The sequence below is a fragment of the Lycorma delicatula genome, chromosome 1 (assembly GCF_047948215.1).
Source record: "Lycorma delicatula isolate Av1 chromosome 1, ASM4794821v1, whole genome shotgun sequence".
NCBI classification, from domain to species: domain Eukaryota; kingdom Metazoa; phylum Arthropoda; class Insecta; order Hemiptera; family Fulgoridae; genus Lycorma; species Lycorma delicatula.
Genome location: NC_134455.1, coordinates 214,277,577 through 214,296,720, shown reverse-complemented (window position 1 = coordinate 214,296,720; position 19,144 = coordinate 214,277,577). Strand labels below are relative to the sequence as shown.

The window sequence follows — 19,144 nt, the reverse complement described above, 5'->3', positions numbered from 1 at the left end:
AGATTTATTATTTTTCACCTATTAAAATTTAGTTATCTATTTTTAATTCCAGAACTATTTTTAATCTTTTTTTGTACCGACATTAAAATATTTTTGTGCATAGTTAGTTATGTATCGTTTAGCCGCTGTTCAGACAGATATGTTCACATATGTGATGGAAGTACCTGACATTGTACGTACACAATTATTATTTGCTAAAAATAAACTCGCGGAGATCCGCGAATAAATTGGAATAAATTCGCGGAATTGAATTTTTAATGTTGAGATAAGACAATAACATAATTCATCTTTTTATTTTTTATGTTTAATGAATGAAGAATGTTCGGGCGTAAAAAAAGTAACCAGAGGTATTTTCATATAAATTTATTTTAATTTAATGATAGTATGCATCTTTCTTATCCTTAAAATTCTGCGCCGGTTTGAGCCATCAGTTGTTCTAGACTGTTAGTAGATAGAGGGAAACTAAGAGTGCTAAAGCTTTTTCAAATCGATAACAATATATTTCATAAGTTAATAGTAATTAATCGGTTTTGAGATACAAGTCTGTAAATTGTGATTAACTGTTAATGAAACTAGAAATCGATAAACAGTAGCTTAGCCGCGGTCTGGCTAGAATTACGAATACGATTATAAAAACCGTGATAATATTCGATGAACGAATAAAATAAAAATTTTATAACTAAAATTAGATTTAGGATACAGACCTCAACTATGTTTAAACTTTGTAATGTTTATTGTTCGTGTTTTTTTTAAACATCAGCGAGTTGTAGTATGAGAGTAGTAATGTAATGATACACCTTTGGGTATTCGTAAAGTTAGCGATAAATATAGCCTATATTAGTTACCGTTGAAATAATTTAGACTCGCTTTTTAAGATGGGTCTCATTAATCGTCCATAACCTTCGCAGATGATTGAAGTTCTATTTAATACAGTTACATATATATTTTTCCATTTACAGATTCCAGAGGTATTCAATGATCTTTTTTTTACTTTTGTTATAAATTTGTGTTTAATGCTTTATTTTTACTCAAAATGTAACATTTTTTTAGGTGCCCAGCTCGGGTGCTAAGAAAAAGCAAAGAAAAACGGAAGATGAAACCCGTGAATAGCAGTTGACGAGTCTTATGATATAAATGACACAACGCAAGTTTCTCTTTTTGTGCGATGTATCTCCATTACAGGCCGTTAAGAGGAACTTTTGGGATTATTGCCACTCAAAGGACACACACGTGGAGGAGATAGAGCAAATTTTGTAATTGAGTGCTTCGAAAAACATCAAATTCCATTAGAAAAAATTATCTCGATTTCAACAGACGGAGCGAAAAGTATGACAGGTGCAAGAAATGGGTTTGTCGCTATTTTTAAAGAAAAAATTAATCACGAGATACTTACTTACCATTGTATTATTCATCATGAAGCACTATGTATGCAGACATTTCCTGAAGAAATTTGCAAAGTTATAGAATCGGTGATTAAGATTATCAACTCCATTGTAGCTAAAGCTCTATACCAGTCTTTCTCAAAGTGGGCGATAACGCCCCCTTGGGGGCGTTTGAAACCTAGAGGGGGGCATTAAGGGGCCCAGAAAAATGGGGGGCGTTGATGTGGGTTAGGGGGCGATGTATAATTTGTAATTTCATTTACTTTATATAGTATTTTAAATTTCACTAAAATTAAAATCCACCTACTACACAATAACGAATAATTAGTTTATATTTCTACCCTGTATGATGTATGTTATAAAAACTTAAAATACTTAACATAGATTTCGTAGGATAGCCCGCACACCGTACGCAATCAAGTTGTAAGAAGTTTCTGCGGATAAAGGAACTTGATCGATGATAGTTAAAAAATTAGAGCAATTTTACCTTAATTACATTGCACCAGAAATTATTTTAAACATTAGGAAAAAAACTACCATGCAGAGTTTTAAAATATTATACATACGTAAACTAACATAAATTGAGTTTTCTTTACTTTCTTTCTTGTTTTTAACATAAGTGCATATTACAATATTTTCCTATCATTTTATAAGAAATTACTGATGTAAGAATCATCATTTTTATATAAAATGGAAATACGTATATAATTATTGTTCATTAGAACATTTTTTTTACAATTAACCCATTACCGTCCAGTGTCAAATGGTATAGTAAGCCTAAACAGTTCACTTATTGTAAACATCGTTTACTATTTCTATATATTATAAATATTAAATATTACAAATAATAAAAACGCTGGCTTAGGCGGCGGTTTTTATTTGAACCAGTTCTAAATTATAAACTAAAATTCTTTGAAAAATTACCCATATTTATCTATAATACGAAATGATATTAATTTATTTTCCGTAGTTATATAAGTTATTATTGTTAGTAGTATTATTTACTAGTCGAAATATAAAATTTTAATTATCTTATAATGAGAATCTTATCTTATATAAATGAGAAACATATTCAACAAAAATAGTTTCGTTCTAATAAATTAGTACAATAAAATAGCAATGTATTTTGGTAATTCTGATTGGTGCAATCCGGTAGAAATCGGCTGGTTCATCGATACTTGCTCAGTACGATTGTGCGTCGAAAGAGATAAACGAGTTTGTGCGTGTTTGTCTTATTCCTGTCGTTACTTGCTGTATTTAAATCCTATATAAAAGCTCGTAATTTTCTTATATTTTCATTTGTGGTTTCGCGCGCTATCTTTAAACAAGTATTTAAGTTCAACGCTTTATTTACATATTTTTGAAAACAAAGCCATGTCGGAAGCAAAAAAGAAGAAACGGCAATACAGTGTAGAATATATTAAATATGGATTCATAGAAAATTCGACAAACCCATCTTTGCCTTTGTGCCTTCTTTGTTCAAAAACATTTTCAAACGAAGCGATGAAGCCTTCAAGACTTCAAGATCATTTGAATAAAATGCATCCGGATAAGAAGGACAAAAATGTAGCCTATTTTCAAGATCTGGAAAAGAAGCATAATGCTCAGCCAAGTGTATCGAAACTTTTTTCGATGGCTGCTAAGCAAGACGATGACGGGCTTCGAGCTTCATACAATATCTCTCTGTTAATTGCTCAAACAGGTAAACCACACACCATCGGAGAAACGTTAATTTTGCCGGCGATAAAAGAAGTTATAACTACTGTGCTCCATAAACCGGCGGCAGATATAATTCGAAAAATTCCTTTGAGCAATAGTTCTGTCCAAAGACGAATTGATGAAATGGCTGAAAACATTGAAAAGTCATTGTGCAATCATCTGAAGACTAGTAAATTTTCAATTCAGTTGGATGAGTCCACTTTACCAACTAATGAAGCATTGTTGTTGTCTTACGTGAGATTTATTAAAGATGAAAAAATATGTCAAGAACTTCTATTTGCTAGAAATTTAGAGATAGACACGAAAGGAGAAACCGTATTTAAAACACTGGAAAAGTTTTGTGATGAAAAAGGAATTCCGTTGAAGAATATTGTATCAGCTGCTACAGATGGTGCTCCAGCTATGACGGGATGTCAAAAAGGCTTCATATCGTACTTAAAAAACAAAATTCCTGATGTGCTTGCTGTACATTGCGTTATACATCGACAGCATTTAGTTGCTAGAAATTTAAGTGAACGACTATTTCAATCATTGCAACATGTCATCAGAGCAGTCAATAAAATCCGAAACAACTCTTTAAATGACAGATTATTTAATCAGCTTTGTGTTGATAATGATGAAGATTTCAACAGATTTCAACAAAGACACAGAATTGCGCGAAAACCTCATCACATCAAAGAATGATATCGCATACCTGACAGACCTTTATACATTGCTTAATGATATGAATCTCCAACTTCAAGGCGATGACTTGAACTTAATAAAAACAAAAAATGTCGTCGCTGCTTTCGTAGCCAAGCTGCTCTTACACAAGAAGAATATCGGCAGACGTGAGTTCCATAATTTTCCCAATTTATCAGTATCCTGCAACAACGACGACTTGCTCGTCTACTGCCAACATTTGGAAAATCTTCACAGTGATTTCATTGAAAGATTCCAGGACATTTTGAAATTGGAAATACCAGACTGGGTGTTAGATCCTTTTTCAAAATTCATCATAGCAATATCACCCCAGTTGGAAGAAGAACTTATAGAACTGACAACGAACGAGGAAATAAAAATCAAATACAAAAATGGCTACCAACAATTTTGGCTACAAAAGTCAATTCCGCAGTTGTATCCTGGATTGTGGTCTATCGTTGAACGATTTTTGATAGCATTCCCATCGTCATATTTGTGTGAACGTGGATTTAGCGCTGTGACAACGCTGCTTACTAAAAAGAGAAATCATTTGCAAGATACCAAACGCGGCGACTTACGACTGTTTTTGAGTAAAATCGAACCTGATATCAACAAACTTATTAAATATCATCAAATTCATCCATCTCATTAGATTAGTATAAAAACGAAAACTGATTACATATTTATATTGTTTCTTTTAATTTGATTAAAATATATTATTAATATTATAAAGTTGGGTTTTATTTGCTCTCACTGGTAAAAATTTCTAGTTTAGAATGTAAGTTTAAACATCAGAACCGACTAATATAACTAAATTAATTAAAGTAATGAAATTGTGGTTTTTAAGTTTTAGGGGTGTATAAAAAATGGGGGGCGCTGAAAAATAATTGATTTTCAAAGGGGGCGGTAAAAGAAATAAGTTTGATAATCCCTGCTCTATACCATCGCCAATTTAAAGCATTTCTAATCGAGGTAAAGAGTGAGTATGCAGATCTTCTGCTGCATAATAAGGTTCGTTGGTTATCGAGAGGAAACGTTTTAAAACGTTTCGCTTCACTGTTTACTGAAATAAAAAGTATTTCTTCTTGAGAAGAGTGTTCACTACGCAGAGCTAACGAACGATTTGTGGATTCAGAAGTTTTATTTCATGGTGGATGTTACTTCTCATCTAAATCAGCTTAATCGTAAGTTACAAGGAAAAGGAAACAGTTTTTTCGATGTTAGAAGAAGTAATTTCATTCGAAAACAAATTGTCGCTTTTTGCCAAAGATTTTGAAAGAGAAACTCTAATTCACTTTCCATGCTTATTGAGATATGTCGAGAAAATAAGTCTAATATTGATATTTGCTATTTCAAAACAACACTGTTAAATATGAAGGAAACTTTTCTCAGCAAGTTCAAAGACTTTAGAAACAGCAAAGCGACGTCAGCCGTTGTTAAAAAACTTCTGATTGCCACGGTAATAGAAATACAATTTTCACCCTTTAATATTGATATTGGCAGCTTTGAAATGCAGTTGCTGGATTTAAAAAATAAAGAATTGTGGAGCTCGAAATTCGAGCGTCTTTGTGCCGATTTAGAGCTATTGGAGAAAAATAAATGTGAATTTTAAGTTTGCAGAACAAGTGATCTGCTTTGAAAGATCTGGAGAGGGAAGATATGTTGATTTTTAACGCCTGGATTAGTATTCCTGACTCGTATGATCAACTGAAGAAACTAGCGTTTGCTGATCTTTCCTTATTTGGGTCTACATATTTATGTGAACGATCATTTTCAAGCATGACTTTATCAAGAGTAAATTAAGAAATCTACTTAAGAAATTAAGAAATCGATGAGAATTTGGAATCGTCCCTAAAATTAAAAACAACATACAAACCTGACTTACCCTTACTTTCCAAGGAAATGCAAGGCCGTTGTTCACATTAGTGGCGTATTTTAGTTTTTTTTAAGGATACCTTTTATATTATTTAACTTGTTATATTTTAAAATAAATATTATCTTTATATAAGTATGATACCAAGTTTTATTTAATGTACTGCTAGTTAAACTAAGACATATTTAGCAAAGGCAAGTTCGAGAGTGTACTTTTGATCGTAATTATTTTCATAAAAATGTCTCTACTAAAGCAAAGCTTAAGTTAAAAAAAAATGGCTCTTTGAATAAATTTAAATTTAATATTGTTTATATTTGGCTCTTTTGGATGAGGAGTTTGCCGACCACGGCATAGTCGATTTTGGCCCGTATTTTAAGTAATTAATCCCTAAAGCAGGAAACTGATAGAATGTTTGTATTTTATTTGGTTACTTCCTAATCCTTCACGATTCCTAGAATAGCAGTGTGTTCATTTAATTTACAGTTTTATAAAAACAAACATGAACATTCTTAATTCTAGAACGGGTTTTTTCTTAATACAAAAGAAAAGAAAAAAGGTATTCATATCACGAATAAAATAAAAATATATCCTTTACATTAAAAAGGAATTATTCGGAAAGATTTACTCTTTTCCAAAACATTCGAAATCACACGAACAATGATCTTTGGCAAAAATATTACAATTTATTGTATCTGATGTTTTATATCCACCGCTTTGTGGATGTATTTTAGTCGGGTGCTGATTTTTTTTGTTTTATATTTGCTTTGTGCTAGTGTCCAACAGTATCTAACAGCCGATCAATTAATATAAAAAGAATTAATTTTTTATTGTACATAATAATAAAGCGTGATTAATACACATACGTAAGATGAAGCACGTAGAGAAATAAAAGAATTACCTACCACTAAATTTAACTTCTTCCCTAAAGTGACATAAGAGGAATTTATTTTTAACCTGGAACTCGTTAATGAAAGATATTATCATGATCTCCAAAGGCACAGAATAACATCGGTATTCTCTTTAGGATGTAGTGATGATAAACGCACGAAATCGACTTAAATTAGATGGTCCAAGCAGTGATAGGGTTCTGGTACTTCGTAGTTAATTTCTTTTTCGGAAATTACTTTGAGTAAATGCGCAGTATAACGGAAAAAAGGAATAAGCATCACACCATAATTTTAATTGATGTGCAGTAAATTCTAATAACCTTAGATTAATACACTGAAATCCGTGTATCTGTTTTCGCGTCGGTTTTTAATTTCCGGAGAAAATAATATTTTTGTTCCGGCATTAACAGATAAATGCGAAATCGTTGATCAGTCGTTTCGTTACTCCTATCTGACTAAAATTTAGAGGAAGTGGTCTTGAACTTTCTTCTGGATACTGTTGTTTATCTGGTGATTGCAGTTCCTCTGAGGACAGATCATCTTTTCTTAGCGCCCATCCCGTTTCTTTTTTTTTCTGCAATCCCTTTTTTCCTGTTTTGGGTTATACATTTATAATTAGGACTCCGGTCGTTCCCCCCCTGAAAATGTCGGGACTTGAGTCAGTAAGTTCGTTGTGTAATACAGTGGGAGACCTGCGGTCAAATTCGGACGTTCTGGTTCCTGTTCGATAAGTGTGTAATAAGCTTAACTGCTTATTCGTCCATCAGCCTGTTTCCTTCAAAATACAAACTGTAGCCCAAAATTCACTTCTACGGATTAGTCATCGATAACATTTTGATTTTGCTTTATTGCTCGGTGGAAAATCGATATTCTTGTTATTACAAATAATCGTTGTTAAGTGTTTATCAGTATTATGACCCGATAATCGTAGTAAATCGTTAACGAATAATATCTAAATTTATACTTTTAGTAATGCTGAATTAGCCGACAATTATCCGTTTGAACTACTTAATCCTTTTCGAATTAAGATATCTATATATATAAAACAAGATTTTATTCCCAAGCGTATCACGAATGACGTGTATCAGTAATACTTATTATCTACCAGTGTTGTGAATGTATGTGCCGTATTCACAACAAAGTTGTATTGCGTTAAAATAAATCGAATGAAAAAATTACGTTACCGCCAATTTTTAATTATATAAAATTTTTTATTGTAGTTACTTAAGATTATAATTATAAGCGCTTGCAAAAATCTCTTATTAACTAGCATCTATTCTACCTTTATACTTTTCTCGGCTTTCCATTTTTAATTACTATTACTATGTAAATAACGAGTTTAACACATTAATCTACTATTGTAAATAATTAATAGAAGTAATTTGGTAATCGAACTGAAAATGAAGTACAACCGACTCTTAAAACTTTGTAACGATTCTTTAAAGAAAATAATCGAAAGACTCATTATTTCAGAATTCTCACACGAATGCATACAAATATATTGTGTTATCGACGGTAAACTAATTTACGTGTAATTGTTTAATTTTATCAGATCTAAGAAATTTAAAAAAAACTAGAATTCGTTAGGTTAAAGAAGAAAACTGATTTCATTATTTCTAAAATGTAATCGTAATCTAACGTTAAGAAAATAAAACTATTAATTAAAGAAATAAAAGTAATATCTTAAGAAATCGGTTATAATTGTTCTATTGTAATAAACTTTTATATAAAATTAGTTTAAATGAATACACCAACCGGAAATATACTCAAGGCGAAATTAATATACGGTAAGTAAGAATTTGATAAATAATGCAGCTATCTCACGTTTCATGTAGGTACGACTAAACGTCCGTTTAAATACACGATTAAAGAATTTATACAAAATGCCGTAAACAAGAAAAATTTTGATAAATCCAGATTTTTAAAATGCGTTTGAGAAGCAATAGATTGTAGAATTTATTAATCTCCCGAAATGATTTTATATAGATAAGTATTGAATAAATTGCAGATATCATTAGGTTTTGTTACTGTGCCGATGTTAATATTTACATTACCGTTTCCTTTTAGCTCGTTAACATTTTTTATCTTTGAAGATCCTTTTTTTTCTTTCACTTTTCACCGATTCTTACGGCGGAAGAAATTTTACCGGTATTAAACCTCGATTCAGCACATGGTTACTTATCATCGGCCGATGGAAGTACCGCTTTGTTTCTCTCTTCATCCGTTCCTTTAGCGGTTAAGTTGCGTAAAGCGATTCGCTCGAATAATACTTTTGGGCTAGTAAAAATAGAATTTACTAGAAATATCGTGTAACTAACCGACTTCAGGAATTGTTTGTGCGCTAAAAAGGTGACGGCTAACATTGCATTCATGTAAACGTTAAGAAAATAATAAAAAATAATTCGTCGAAAAAATGTTACGTTTTGTTTCTTGTCGGTGGTAAAATAGATTTCTCTTTATCGGATTCTTTTTACACGCATTTCAATGACGAAACGGTTGAAATTACAACCGTAAAAATTACAGATTTTACCGGAAACTGTACCCCAGCCCGAATGATTTAGAAAACATCTTGCTAAATACATAACCGGTTTACGAATTATGTTCTAATCGATTATTTTTGACAAATTCTGAGTTAAGAGTACGTTAAACTGCCTTATCCGGAAACGGTCGATAAAAAAAATAGCGTTAACGTAGAAACAAGATAGAACATGTATCTTTTATTGGAGTTGTACGTAATTTCCTCTCTCTACAACTGTTCAATAGCTATGGATTTAAAAACGATCGGTACGTATTGAGGAAAACTCGCGGTATCCAGAACACGTGTAGCACAACGTAGCTTTATGAAATACAATATTTAATCGGTAAGAACATTTCAAATGCGCATTTTTACTCTACCGTTATCTTACGTGTTTATCTATTTGATAAAGTTGAAACGTTATCTCTGTTAATTCTTCTTCTGTCTTTACTTTTTTAACCCCTAATTTATAAAAAAAAATTTAAGTAAAAATGAAACGCATGTGGTTAAAAAAGTTTTATAATTGTTAGTTTAAAACTAGCAGTTACGCGGAAAAATGTCATACGTTAGAACAAATTAATACCTTACATTTCGCAAACGATACAGTTTTTAAGAGAACAGCTTTTGAAACGACGGTTCTGTATGGAGATTAAATAAAATAATATAAAATTAATCACAGTGTTCCTTTAATTGATTTTGCATAAGACGAAAAATTATCAGAAATTTCTTTTTTCTATCTCGCTTTGTTATTTACCTAAACTTAATAAATTTAAATGTTATAGAGTACTTATTTTTTTCCAATTAAAAGTTAATATTTTGTTTATATCTTAATTGTGGAATGAAATTTTCTGTTACTTATTTTTTTAAAATTCAGTGTGGCGTTCTTATATTACTTTATTATAGTACAATTACAAACATCTTTGCTTAATGACTTTTGTTTTACAAAAAGTATTATTTAATTTGAAATGGTTACAGATGATAATAATTAATTTATCTTCATAAAAAGGAAAACAATTACTGATATACCGGTTTGTGAACCCATTTGTAGTGAGAACAGCCATTCTTCTACATATACTGATTGTGATTACGTGTATAGTTAATTAGTCATTACGAAGAGCTATTGGATCTTTGTGTCGTGTATTTTTATTAATAAATAATTTTTTATAGGGTATTTGTGGGTAATTATACAAATTTCTATTACTTCATACCGAGTAAAAAGTATTATTTTTATACACATTTTGTATAATAGGTTGATTTGAAATACTTCCCTGGTTCGGTCTAAAAAACATATTGACATTCTATTTTGCTTCCATCCCTTTGCAAATAGTCTGCTCGCATCGATCTCAGCGCTTCTGCCGTTTCTAACAGAGTAAAGAGATTTGTTCTTATTTGTAATCTCTTTTGTAAGCCCATCAGGCATCATCAAAAGTAGGGGTTTCCACGATGTCGAAAGTTAAAATTTCCCCTTTTCATTTCAGCATTACACAAAAAGATTTTACAAGTATTAGATTCGGCGATAAACAACTTTACGCTAAAATTTACAATCTCTGTGTAAAAAAGTATTAAAATTTCATAAAAATATTATGTAATAGTGCCATCATATTCTAAGTGAGTACTATATTCGACTTGATGATGTTTAAAAAATTGCCTCGGGACAGTTTTTACCTGCATTTAGCAAATTCTGAATTATCATTGAAATAAACTGCAATTGATTAAATGTTAATCATTTTTATTCATCTTTTCATAAAAATTAAAACGAATGAATTTTAATAGTCGATTAACGAGTCTGTTAAAAAAAGGAAATTTCTTGACAATGCTTTTAAGATAACGGAAAATTATTTCATCGGTGTGGTTTTGTGGCGTACAGGAGATGAAGCTATTCTCGGGCCGAAAGACAGTTTTACTGTGTAGAAATGTACCCAGGATTTACCGCTGTATTTGTTAAATTAAATCTGTAATAGACAAGCAAAAATGTCTAGTTTGACGTTACCGTTAGCAAAGTAGTTGAATTTTATTCTCGATTGTTGCACGCATAATCATTTAGTTGCATTTTAAAGCGACTAAAACGTTAATCGTCTGTAATTATACCTTTTCACATGTTTATCAGAAAAATTATCATAGAATAAAGATGGATGTCGCTTCTCTCCATTAAACCACAAGAAAAAATTACTTTTCTATTAACCGACTACTTCCCTCATCTAATTTGTCTGTGTTAATGCTTGAAGTTAAAATAAAATTAAGGTAGAAAAATCGTTAAAAAAGCGGGCTCAATTAAAGAATATATATATATTTTTTTTAAGTAGTTATGTCAGAAACGTTATTTACATTTTAGTATCGAACGAGGAATGCGGTTAATTAGATCTAAGTTACTTCATTCTGTTGATAGCCTCCAATTGTGATTTATTATTGTTATTTTTATTATATACACTGGCTTTATGTAGGCCTGTCAGTTGTGTTCTAAGAAAGTTTGAATTCTCTAACATTTACAAAAGTATTTTTATTAATATTGTTGCACAAGTCGTAGAAGCATTTTTTTTTTTTTAACTGTGCCTTACTGGTTTTAATAATACTATGTGTATGTGGCTGTTGATTTCTATTTACAAGCTGTTAAACAGAATTATCACAAAGTTCATCAAGGACTTTCGTAACCTATTCTATTTGTGAAAATAATTGAAAACGTTCATATAAACATGTAAAATGCATCGTTTGCGAGTTATGGCTAGAGAATGATTTCTTCCGGATTTCAGCTATCCTGGTGAAATTAAGTTGTATTGAAATTTTTAGGTCTTTAACTAACAAGCTGAATTTGATTTCTTATGGTCTTTGAGCTGATAAATCAACGAAAACAGGTTCTACAACCGTATCTGCAGTAGTTTTTGAGAAATGTGGGGGGGGGGGAAACCAATAAATTGGTGTAAAAACTTTTTTTTATGTTTGACGTACAGTTTTATTAAATGGGTAATAAACACATTATATTTTTAAACAAAACTTGTACAGAATTTAATTATGAACAAAATTATGTAATTGAAAAAATTCGAATTTTATTTTGAAACAGTACATTACGACATTTGTCAGAAAAGTACTTATGTAATGTAAACAAAAATCAAATTCTTGTTTGGTGATGTGAAAAAATTGTAAAAACTGAAATTATACAATTGTTAATAATAAATTAATAAATAGCATTCGATAATAATTTTTTTTTATTAATACAATAAATTATTTGAAAAATTATTTCAAAGCTGGCAATAAAATAACAGTTGACCAGCAATGCGCAGTACTGTATTAATTTGTCATTCTGTAAGGTACATTAAGTATATTGGGTACTGTGAACCTTACTGTAGTTAGCGAAGGTTTTCTGTAAATTTTAGTTTGAATGCGATTAGTTTGCCATTGAATTAATACGGTACTTATTATCAACAGAGGAAAAGCTGATATGGTATTCATTTTGGGTGTGTGCAATGGTAATGCTACAGATACTATAGTATAATATGAAATACGTTTTCTGAATCTCAGGATTCCAGATCCCAAAACAATTAGTGCGAAAATTCGCACAATTAGTGCGAAAATTCGCACTAATTGTTTTGGGGTAACAGATTCACTACGTAGTATTCGTACCAGCTACGAACAATCTGTCAACTCGACGCTGTTGTTGATGAAATTATTATCGATGCAGTCCAGGCGTCAGTACACGACGTTTTTCTAAGCGGATCAGAGTTTCGCATGATTTGGACACTTAAACAAAAAACGTTTCATCCGTATCATAAATCGCCTATTTCAACATTACATTCAGGAGACGATTCGCTTCGCTCGGAGTTCTGCGACTTGTGGATTACAGATCGACAGCTATAAAAGTATGTTTTGTTTCCGTACGAGGCAAATTTCACTAGAGATGGCGTCACTACTTACGCAATGAACATACGTGGGCAAAAGTAAATTCTCATGAAACGGTGGAAGGCAATTTTCAACACCGACCTAGCGTCAATGTAAGGTGCGGCCTTCTTCACAGTCAGTTGCTGGACCGTTCATATTATCTATCCACTTAAATGCTGAGATCTTCAAGAAGAATTGCGCTTTCTTCAAGAAGAATTGCGCTTTCTTCAAGAAGAATTGCCGCAGCTGCTTGAACTAAGTAACTTATAACTTACTAATAACTTCTGTTATGCGGGTTCCACTCACTTAAATCATTTCCCTGAGAAATGGGTAGGTCGTGGAGGTTCTCATTCCTGGCGATGAATTATAAAGAATTATAAACCTTTAGATTTTTTCGTCTGGCGATGAATGAAAAATATCACATACAGAATAAAAATACATTCTCGTGGAGAATTAATTGTCCGCATTATGAATACGGCTGAACAATTTAAGAACCTCCCTGCAAGAAAAACTAAAAAGATTAACAAAAGCAGTACAGAAGCGTGACAAGAAATTGTGTTGAAAATGGCGGGATCATTTTTGAACATTTATTATAAACTGGTACATAATAAATGTACTAAAACATATTCCAGACATTTATTCGACACTAGATGAAGTAGAATATTTTGTCTAGTGTAATGTTTCTGAATAAAATTCGAATTTTTCTAACGTTTGTTTTATTCAACTTCTCTTACACCATTTTCTTCAGGATTAAATTCTCTACAAGTTTTGTTTAAAAGTTTTATGTGTTTATTATCCATTTAACAAATAATTATACGCCAAACATAAAAAACAGGGGTTTTTTTTACTCCAATTTATTTCACCCCAGATTTCTCAAAAACTACTGCAGATACTGTTCTGGTAGGACTTATTTTATTCGATTTTTCAGACAAGAAACCATAAGAAATGCATAATTCTGCCCCTTAATTAACGTCCTAAAAATTCAGTACAACCTCATTTCACCGGGCTAGCCTAACGAAATCTTTCACTAGTTTAACTTGCAAACTAAGTATTTTACGACATGTTTATATGAACCTTTTTCATTAATTTATGGAAATCATTATTTTTCCAATATATCTTTTTTATAGGTTATGGAAGTCCCGTGAGAATTTTGTGATACACTCTGTATATGAAAGCTAAATTTATCAGTGTTACTTTTCATAAACATAGAATTTCAAACTGATTTTTAGATAGTCTATATTTTATTTTTCCTTTTCTTATTTTTTTAGTAATTCACCGACGGTATTCACTAAATTAGTTTTGCTTTATCATCTGTAATTTACTGATATAAGAAACTTTTTTTTCCTGCCTGCGATTACCTCTGATGTGAACTGATTATTCATCGGAAAACGTAGCAGCTGGCATTCATTTCCGCTCTGACACGTTGTTTTCATTTAATTTTTTTTTAATAGAACTGAATAATAACATTCTGACATTAGTTACGGTGTAGTGTAGAATAGAAAAACAGAGTCCATCTAATGATAAAATGCCATTTCCTGAATTTAATAATAATTGTTATTTCGCGTTGTATGATGTTATAAATGATCTTCTGTAGAGCAGATAATGTGAGTTTCTGCATAAAATAATAAAATCATCAAAAATCGAGATATGTTGTCTTACATCTTTCAGACCCAATATACATTACATATGACGAACAGCAACGGTAGGGACAGTGGGAATCTTATAATTCTATGTACGTGCATCACATTACCGTCTTGATGTCGGTTCCATTTTTACTTTTATTTATTTTTTCTTAAATAATTATTTGATACTTGCGAGGCAAGTATCAAATAATTACTTGATCTCTGAATAAGTACTCAAATAAGTACTTGTTGGAGGCAAGGTTCTCAAATTTTTCTACAAGTGCAGAGAACGCTTCCTGAAACAACTTCTGGCGGGGTAAAAATCTGCCCTTCGTAGCCGCATTGATACTCCTATGGTTTGCCAGATAATTGAACAAGTTATTCGATTCGGAATGAATTTCACGGGCCAGGAGGGCCGAACTACCAGAACTTCCCATAGCCCGCAGGAATTCATCAACTAAAGGGTTAAGTTCCACCCGGGTGGATACCCCTACATCTGCTACCGAGCCTTCATTATCAGAGACTGAGGAGGTCGAAGGAAAAAGATCCGGCCGGACTTCCTGCCTACCTGCCTACGATCTGTCATGGCCGGAGACACCCTGACCTGACAATCCGCGAATATAAATGCTCACTGTCTTCCTTCTAGTTAGACTCTTGGGCAAGCCCACAAATGTGACTACTACCCGCAGCGAGCCACGGGCAGCCGGAGATCTTCTGTGTTCTCCTGTCAATCACTGCACCTCTCGCTGCTGGATCAAATACGTGAAATTCAAAAGTAATACGCAGACACGGATTACGGCCCTCGTTATTAAAAGACTGTAAGTAGGACTAAGGGGGTACCCCCTTTGCATGTTACATTCTTACGATCGGAAGTCGTTGCCACTCTTGCGCCGCGATGAGGCGGGTGCTCGAAGAAATTATACGCCTTGAAAATCGGAATCTCCATGAAACGGAGAAGTGTTTAAATCATATATATGGCGTAAAACCGTTGCAGAAGAACTCAATCAGCAAAAATTCGGAACCTGGGGAAGGTACACTCGACCACCAATTCAAAATAACACTTAAAGAGACTGAGCTGCAACGCAGAAACTGTTCGAATCAACGAGACCAGAGTGACTCCATGTATATAACTGTACATACCAAATTTAAGTATATGTTTCTGTTTTATTTTATTAGACCATTTAAAATATACGCTTGTTTACATAAAAAAAACCGCACACTTTTCAGGAGATAGCTTTTGTACTCGAGTTCTTTCTTTTGGTTTAGGGGCTTATGAGATATATCGATTAATAGTATCACGTTCGTGAAATACTTTAGGAAATACTTCTAACTTGCTGTTCTTACACCAATAAGGAAGTAAAAAAGAAATTGTAAGAAATCCTTTTGCCCGGAAAGTTTCTTATTAGTAAGATGGGTAATTAAGGTAAACGGATGAAAGAAATAGAAAAATGAGATATAAATATTTTTCGTGGCGGTTCAGTAATATATTCACGGAGTAGTCTGTTTGGAATGTCTCTACTATTGTTATTCACGATCCTAAGTTGCGTTCAAGTAAGGTGTAGAAACTCTTTTTTTCGTTCATTATAACGATCTAATACGAAAACGATGTAATAGAATTTTTTAAGTTAAAATATTTTAGTCAACATCTACAGTTAAATAAATTTTATCGCATTTATTGAAAGATTAAAAAATGCATTGTTTTCTGTCTGAAAAAATAATTCGTCCAGCCTGTGTGGTGTCGGTTCGGTGGTAGAATTTGTGCCCGTTCCTCTTGCCTGCAAGTATTACAAGGTGTGCATCACCTTTTTGACATACGGACACAGACAAACCTGTACCGTACAGGTTTGTAAAAATAAAATAAAATCGTAAAGTAAGATAAGGCTGTCTGTACGGTCATCTTACTGTATGATTTTATTTTAAACAACTTTCTAGATATAATGATTACAGCTTCATTGCAAAATATTTTCATTACAAATTTACGTGCTACATGTTCTTAAAATACTTGAAAAATGGTGTTAAAAAGTACCTTATGCTATATTAATAGGTGAAAAGTCTCCAAACAGCTGAATGATATATATTGAATAACTTGAGTTTTGACTGATCTAAAACAGATAATAATTTTTCTTTTGTTTTTATATAATTAGTATTATCGGTAGCTTGTTTCAGCGTATTAAAAAAAGTTTGTTCATATCGAAAGTAATTACGTATTTTTAATGTTTGTACTTTTTTTGTTACAGGTACGAAGTTGGGTTATTTTGTACTTCAGGTAATTTCTGAACATTCTTATTTCATTTGATTATGTGATGTGTATGTGTCGCTTTATTATGTGAACCGTGATAAGTAAGTTTCATTTAAAATTGAAGTCTACTTGTAGGTTCAGATTGAAGTACTTTAATTCTCAGTAATCTTGATTTTGTTTAGATAATAAAAGATCAGAAAATCAGAAAAATTTAACTAAGACGCATCGCCTATTATGAGAAATTCGCACCAAACCGGGTGTGCGCGCGTGGCATACCGCCAAAGTATTAAGAACCGTATTATAGAACGGGATGATCGTTTTACCACTCTATTTCTTTAACTGTGAGAATTATTACCGGCTTTCTTATTTACAGTCTATTAGTCCAATATTTAATTGTACTACCTATGATTTTTTTATTATTTATTTTCCATTTTTACTAACATGTATGAAGGAAAGGAAGTGTTGTGAAAGCGAAACATTTCGGTTTTCAGATTTCAACGGAAATATCCATTTTCACCATCCCTGAATCCATTTTAACTAGTTTCGGCGTGACGACTGTATGTACGTATGTATCTCGCATAACTCAAAAACGATTAGCCGTAGGATGTTGAAATTTCGGATTAGGACTGTTGTAACATCTAGTTGTGCACCTCCCGTTTGATTGCATTCAACTTGTCCAAAAATTTGGATTTTGGACTTTTTCTTAACTGCCTTAATACGATATGTCATAACTGGGTACTTATTTTCGTTGGTTCCAGAGTTAAAGCCAAATAAAAATTTAATTAATGAAATATTTGAATCTTACAAGGACACATCGGTTCGAATTCGACTTCATTTCCTTTTTTTTAACTTGTTTTTTAATTTAAATATATTGATATATTAATAATTATTAACCTGTGATTATAAAAAAAAAGTTTTACAATAAATAATAATTCAATGATAAAAATTTTTTAAAAATATGAAAAAAAAATCTGAACAGAAATAAAATTTTATGTACTTTTAAAAATGCGTATGTGTAATTTAACAGGCGTACAAGGAATTCATGTGGCGTCCACATCAGATTATGTTTTAATGACTTACAACTTACTAAACTAATTACGTTCCAAACGAAACCGGCCGACATTTATTTATTTTTTTATTTTTTCGTCATGCTACTCTTTATTCCTGTGATAAACACAGGAATAAAGAATAAACTTCTAACTTGAACGTAATTATTATACTATAAATTACCATCGGTTAAAATCCAATCCTATACAGGTTTTACTTTCTGTATATCACTTTATTATCGAATTAAGATTAATCAAACCTCGTTATCTTAATACTTGACTGAGCCACCTGATTTTTATCTTTCCAGTATTCTGCTACAAATTCCTCTTTCATTTATTCGGCTTAAGATCTCTTTATTTCTACTTTTGTTGACTCGCCTAATTTTCAACACCTCTCTTATGTAAGAATTTGAATTTGTTAATTTGTTAATCAAGTTACAGAATTTCTGTATCTAGCAAAATTCTGTAACTTCTAAACGTAATTTTACTAATGTGCTTTCCCTATTTTGTCTTTGTCTTGGTCTTAATAATTTTGAAATTAAATTCTCACCTAGAATAACTGCATGCCTTTCAATACTTCTTATACTTTGTATTTGGTTTCTTCCGAAGAAATAATGTTACCGGCAACCTTAACATTTTTATTTCTTCTCCTTTGTGTATCGTACTTTATTTAACTTACTGTACTGCTTTTTGTAGGTAGTAGAAGTTTTTTTTATTCATTTAAAACAAAAAGAAGTTTATATTATTATTAAATTAATAAAATTGCTATTGCTCATTAATAAAGAAAAGTATGTAAATGTTTACGTGTAACAAAAGTTTACGCCTTACAATCTAATCTACCTTCACCATTTTTCCATATTCTTTTTTTTTTGAGGGGGGCATTTCAAAGAACCAGTGGTTTTAATATCTGATATTTACTAGATATGTCCTCCATTAAATTTTTTTTTTAAAACAAATAATTTTCACGTGATATTTTAATAATGAAAGCACATCATCTATGTTAAGAGCATTTAGCATTAATTAAATTTGAGATCTTTTAGAGTTTGTACTGAGAGCTGGTTTTTACATATACGCGTGCGCACTAGAGAGTGTATTAAATTTAGTTAACTGTTTATGAAGTACAGATTTGTACTTTCGGTAAAGGATGTTTCGATGGATCGATGGTTAGCTGAATTACGTGTGTGTGGGATAGAATTGTGGGACGAACATTTGTGACTGAGTAACCTTCTCGACACAATACGAGTATATACGTATTCACGTGAAATGGATTTTTTTTTACGCTTAATATTTTTCCTTTTGCCATCTTTTTT

The 19,144-nt window shown here is 31.7% G+C and overlaps 3 protein-coding genes across 4 annotated transcripts in view; all 3 read left to right on the top strand.

Annotated features, from left to right (window-relative positions):
- The window catches only part of LOC142328271 (E3 ubiquitin-protein ligase RNF19A-like), a 284,978-nt gene that overhangs the window by 26,409 nt on the left and 239,425 nt on the right, over positions 1-19,144 (top strand). The window contains exon 2 of one of the 2 annotated variants that reach the window (XM_075371980.1): positions 16,787-16,815. The exons of the other annotated variant lie outside the window; for it this stretch is intronic. The gene's annotated coding sequence lies outside the window, so the exon portion shown is untranslated. The remainder of the gene's footprint in view (positions 1-16,786; positions 16,816-19,144) is intronic. 2 annotated transcript variants of the gene reach the window in all.
- On the top strand, positions 2,757-4,303 carry LOC142317755 (SCAN domain-containing protein 3-like). The gene has a single exon (XM_075354304.1). The coding sequence runs from the start codon at positions 2,757-2,759 to the stop codon at positions 3,783-3,785; it is 1,029 nt and encodes a 342-aa protein (XP_075210419.1). The 3' UTR covers positions 3,786-4,303.
- On the top strand, positions 3,826-4,434 carry LOC142317754 (protein FAM200A-like). The gene has a single exon (XM_075354303.1). The coding sequence runs from the start codon at positions 3,826-3,828 to the stop codon at positions 4,432-4,434; it is 609 nt and encodes a 202-aa protein (XP_075210418.1).

Excerpts from the sequence above, each read along its gene's own strand:
- LOC142317755 (XM_075354304.1), top strand. The coding sequence starts at position 2,757 with ATGTCGGAAGCAAAAAAGAAGAAACGGCAATACAGTGTAGAATATATT.
- LOC142317754 (XM_075354303.1), top strand. The coding sequence starts at position 3,826 with ATGAATCTCCAACTTCAAGGCGATGACTTGAACTTAATAAAAACAAAA.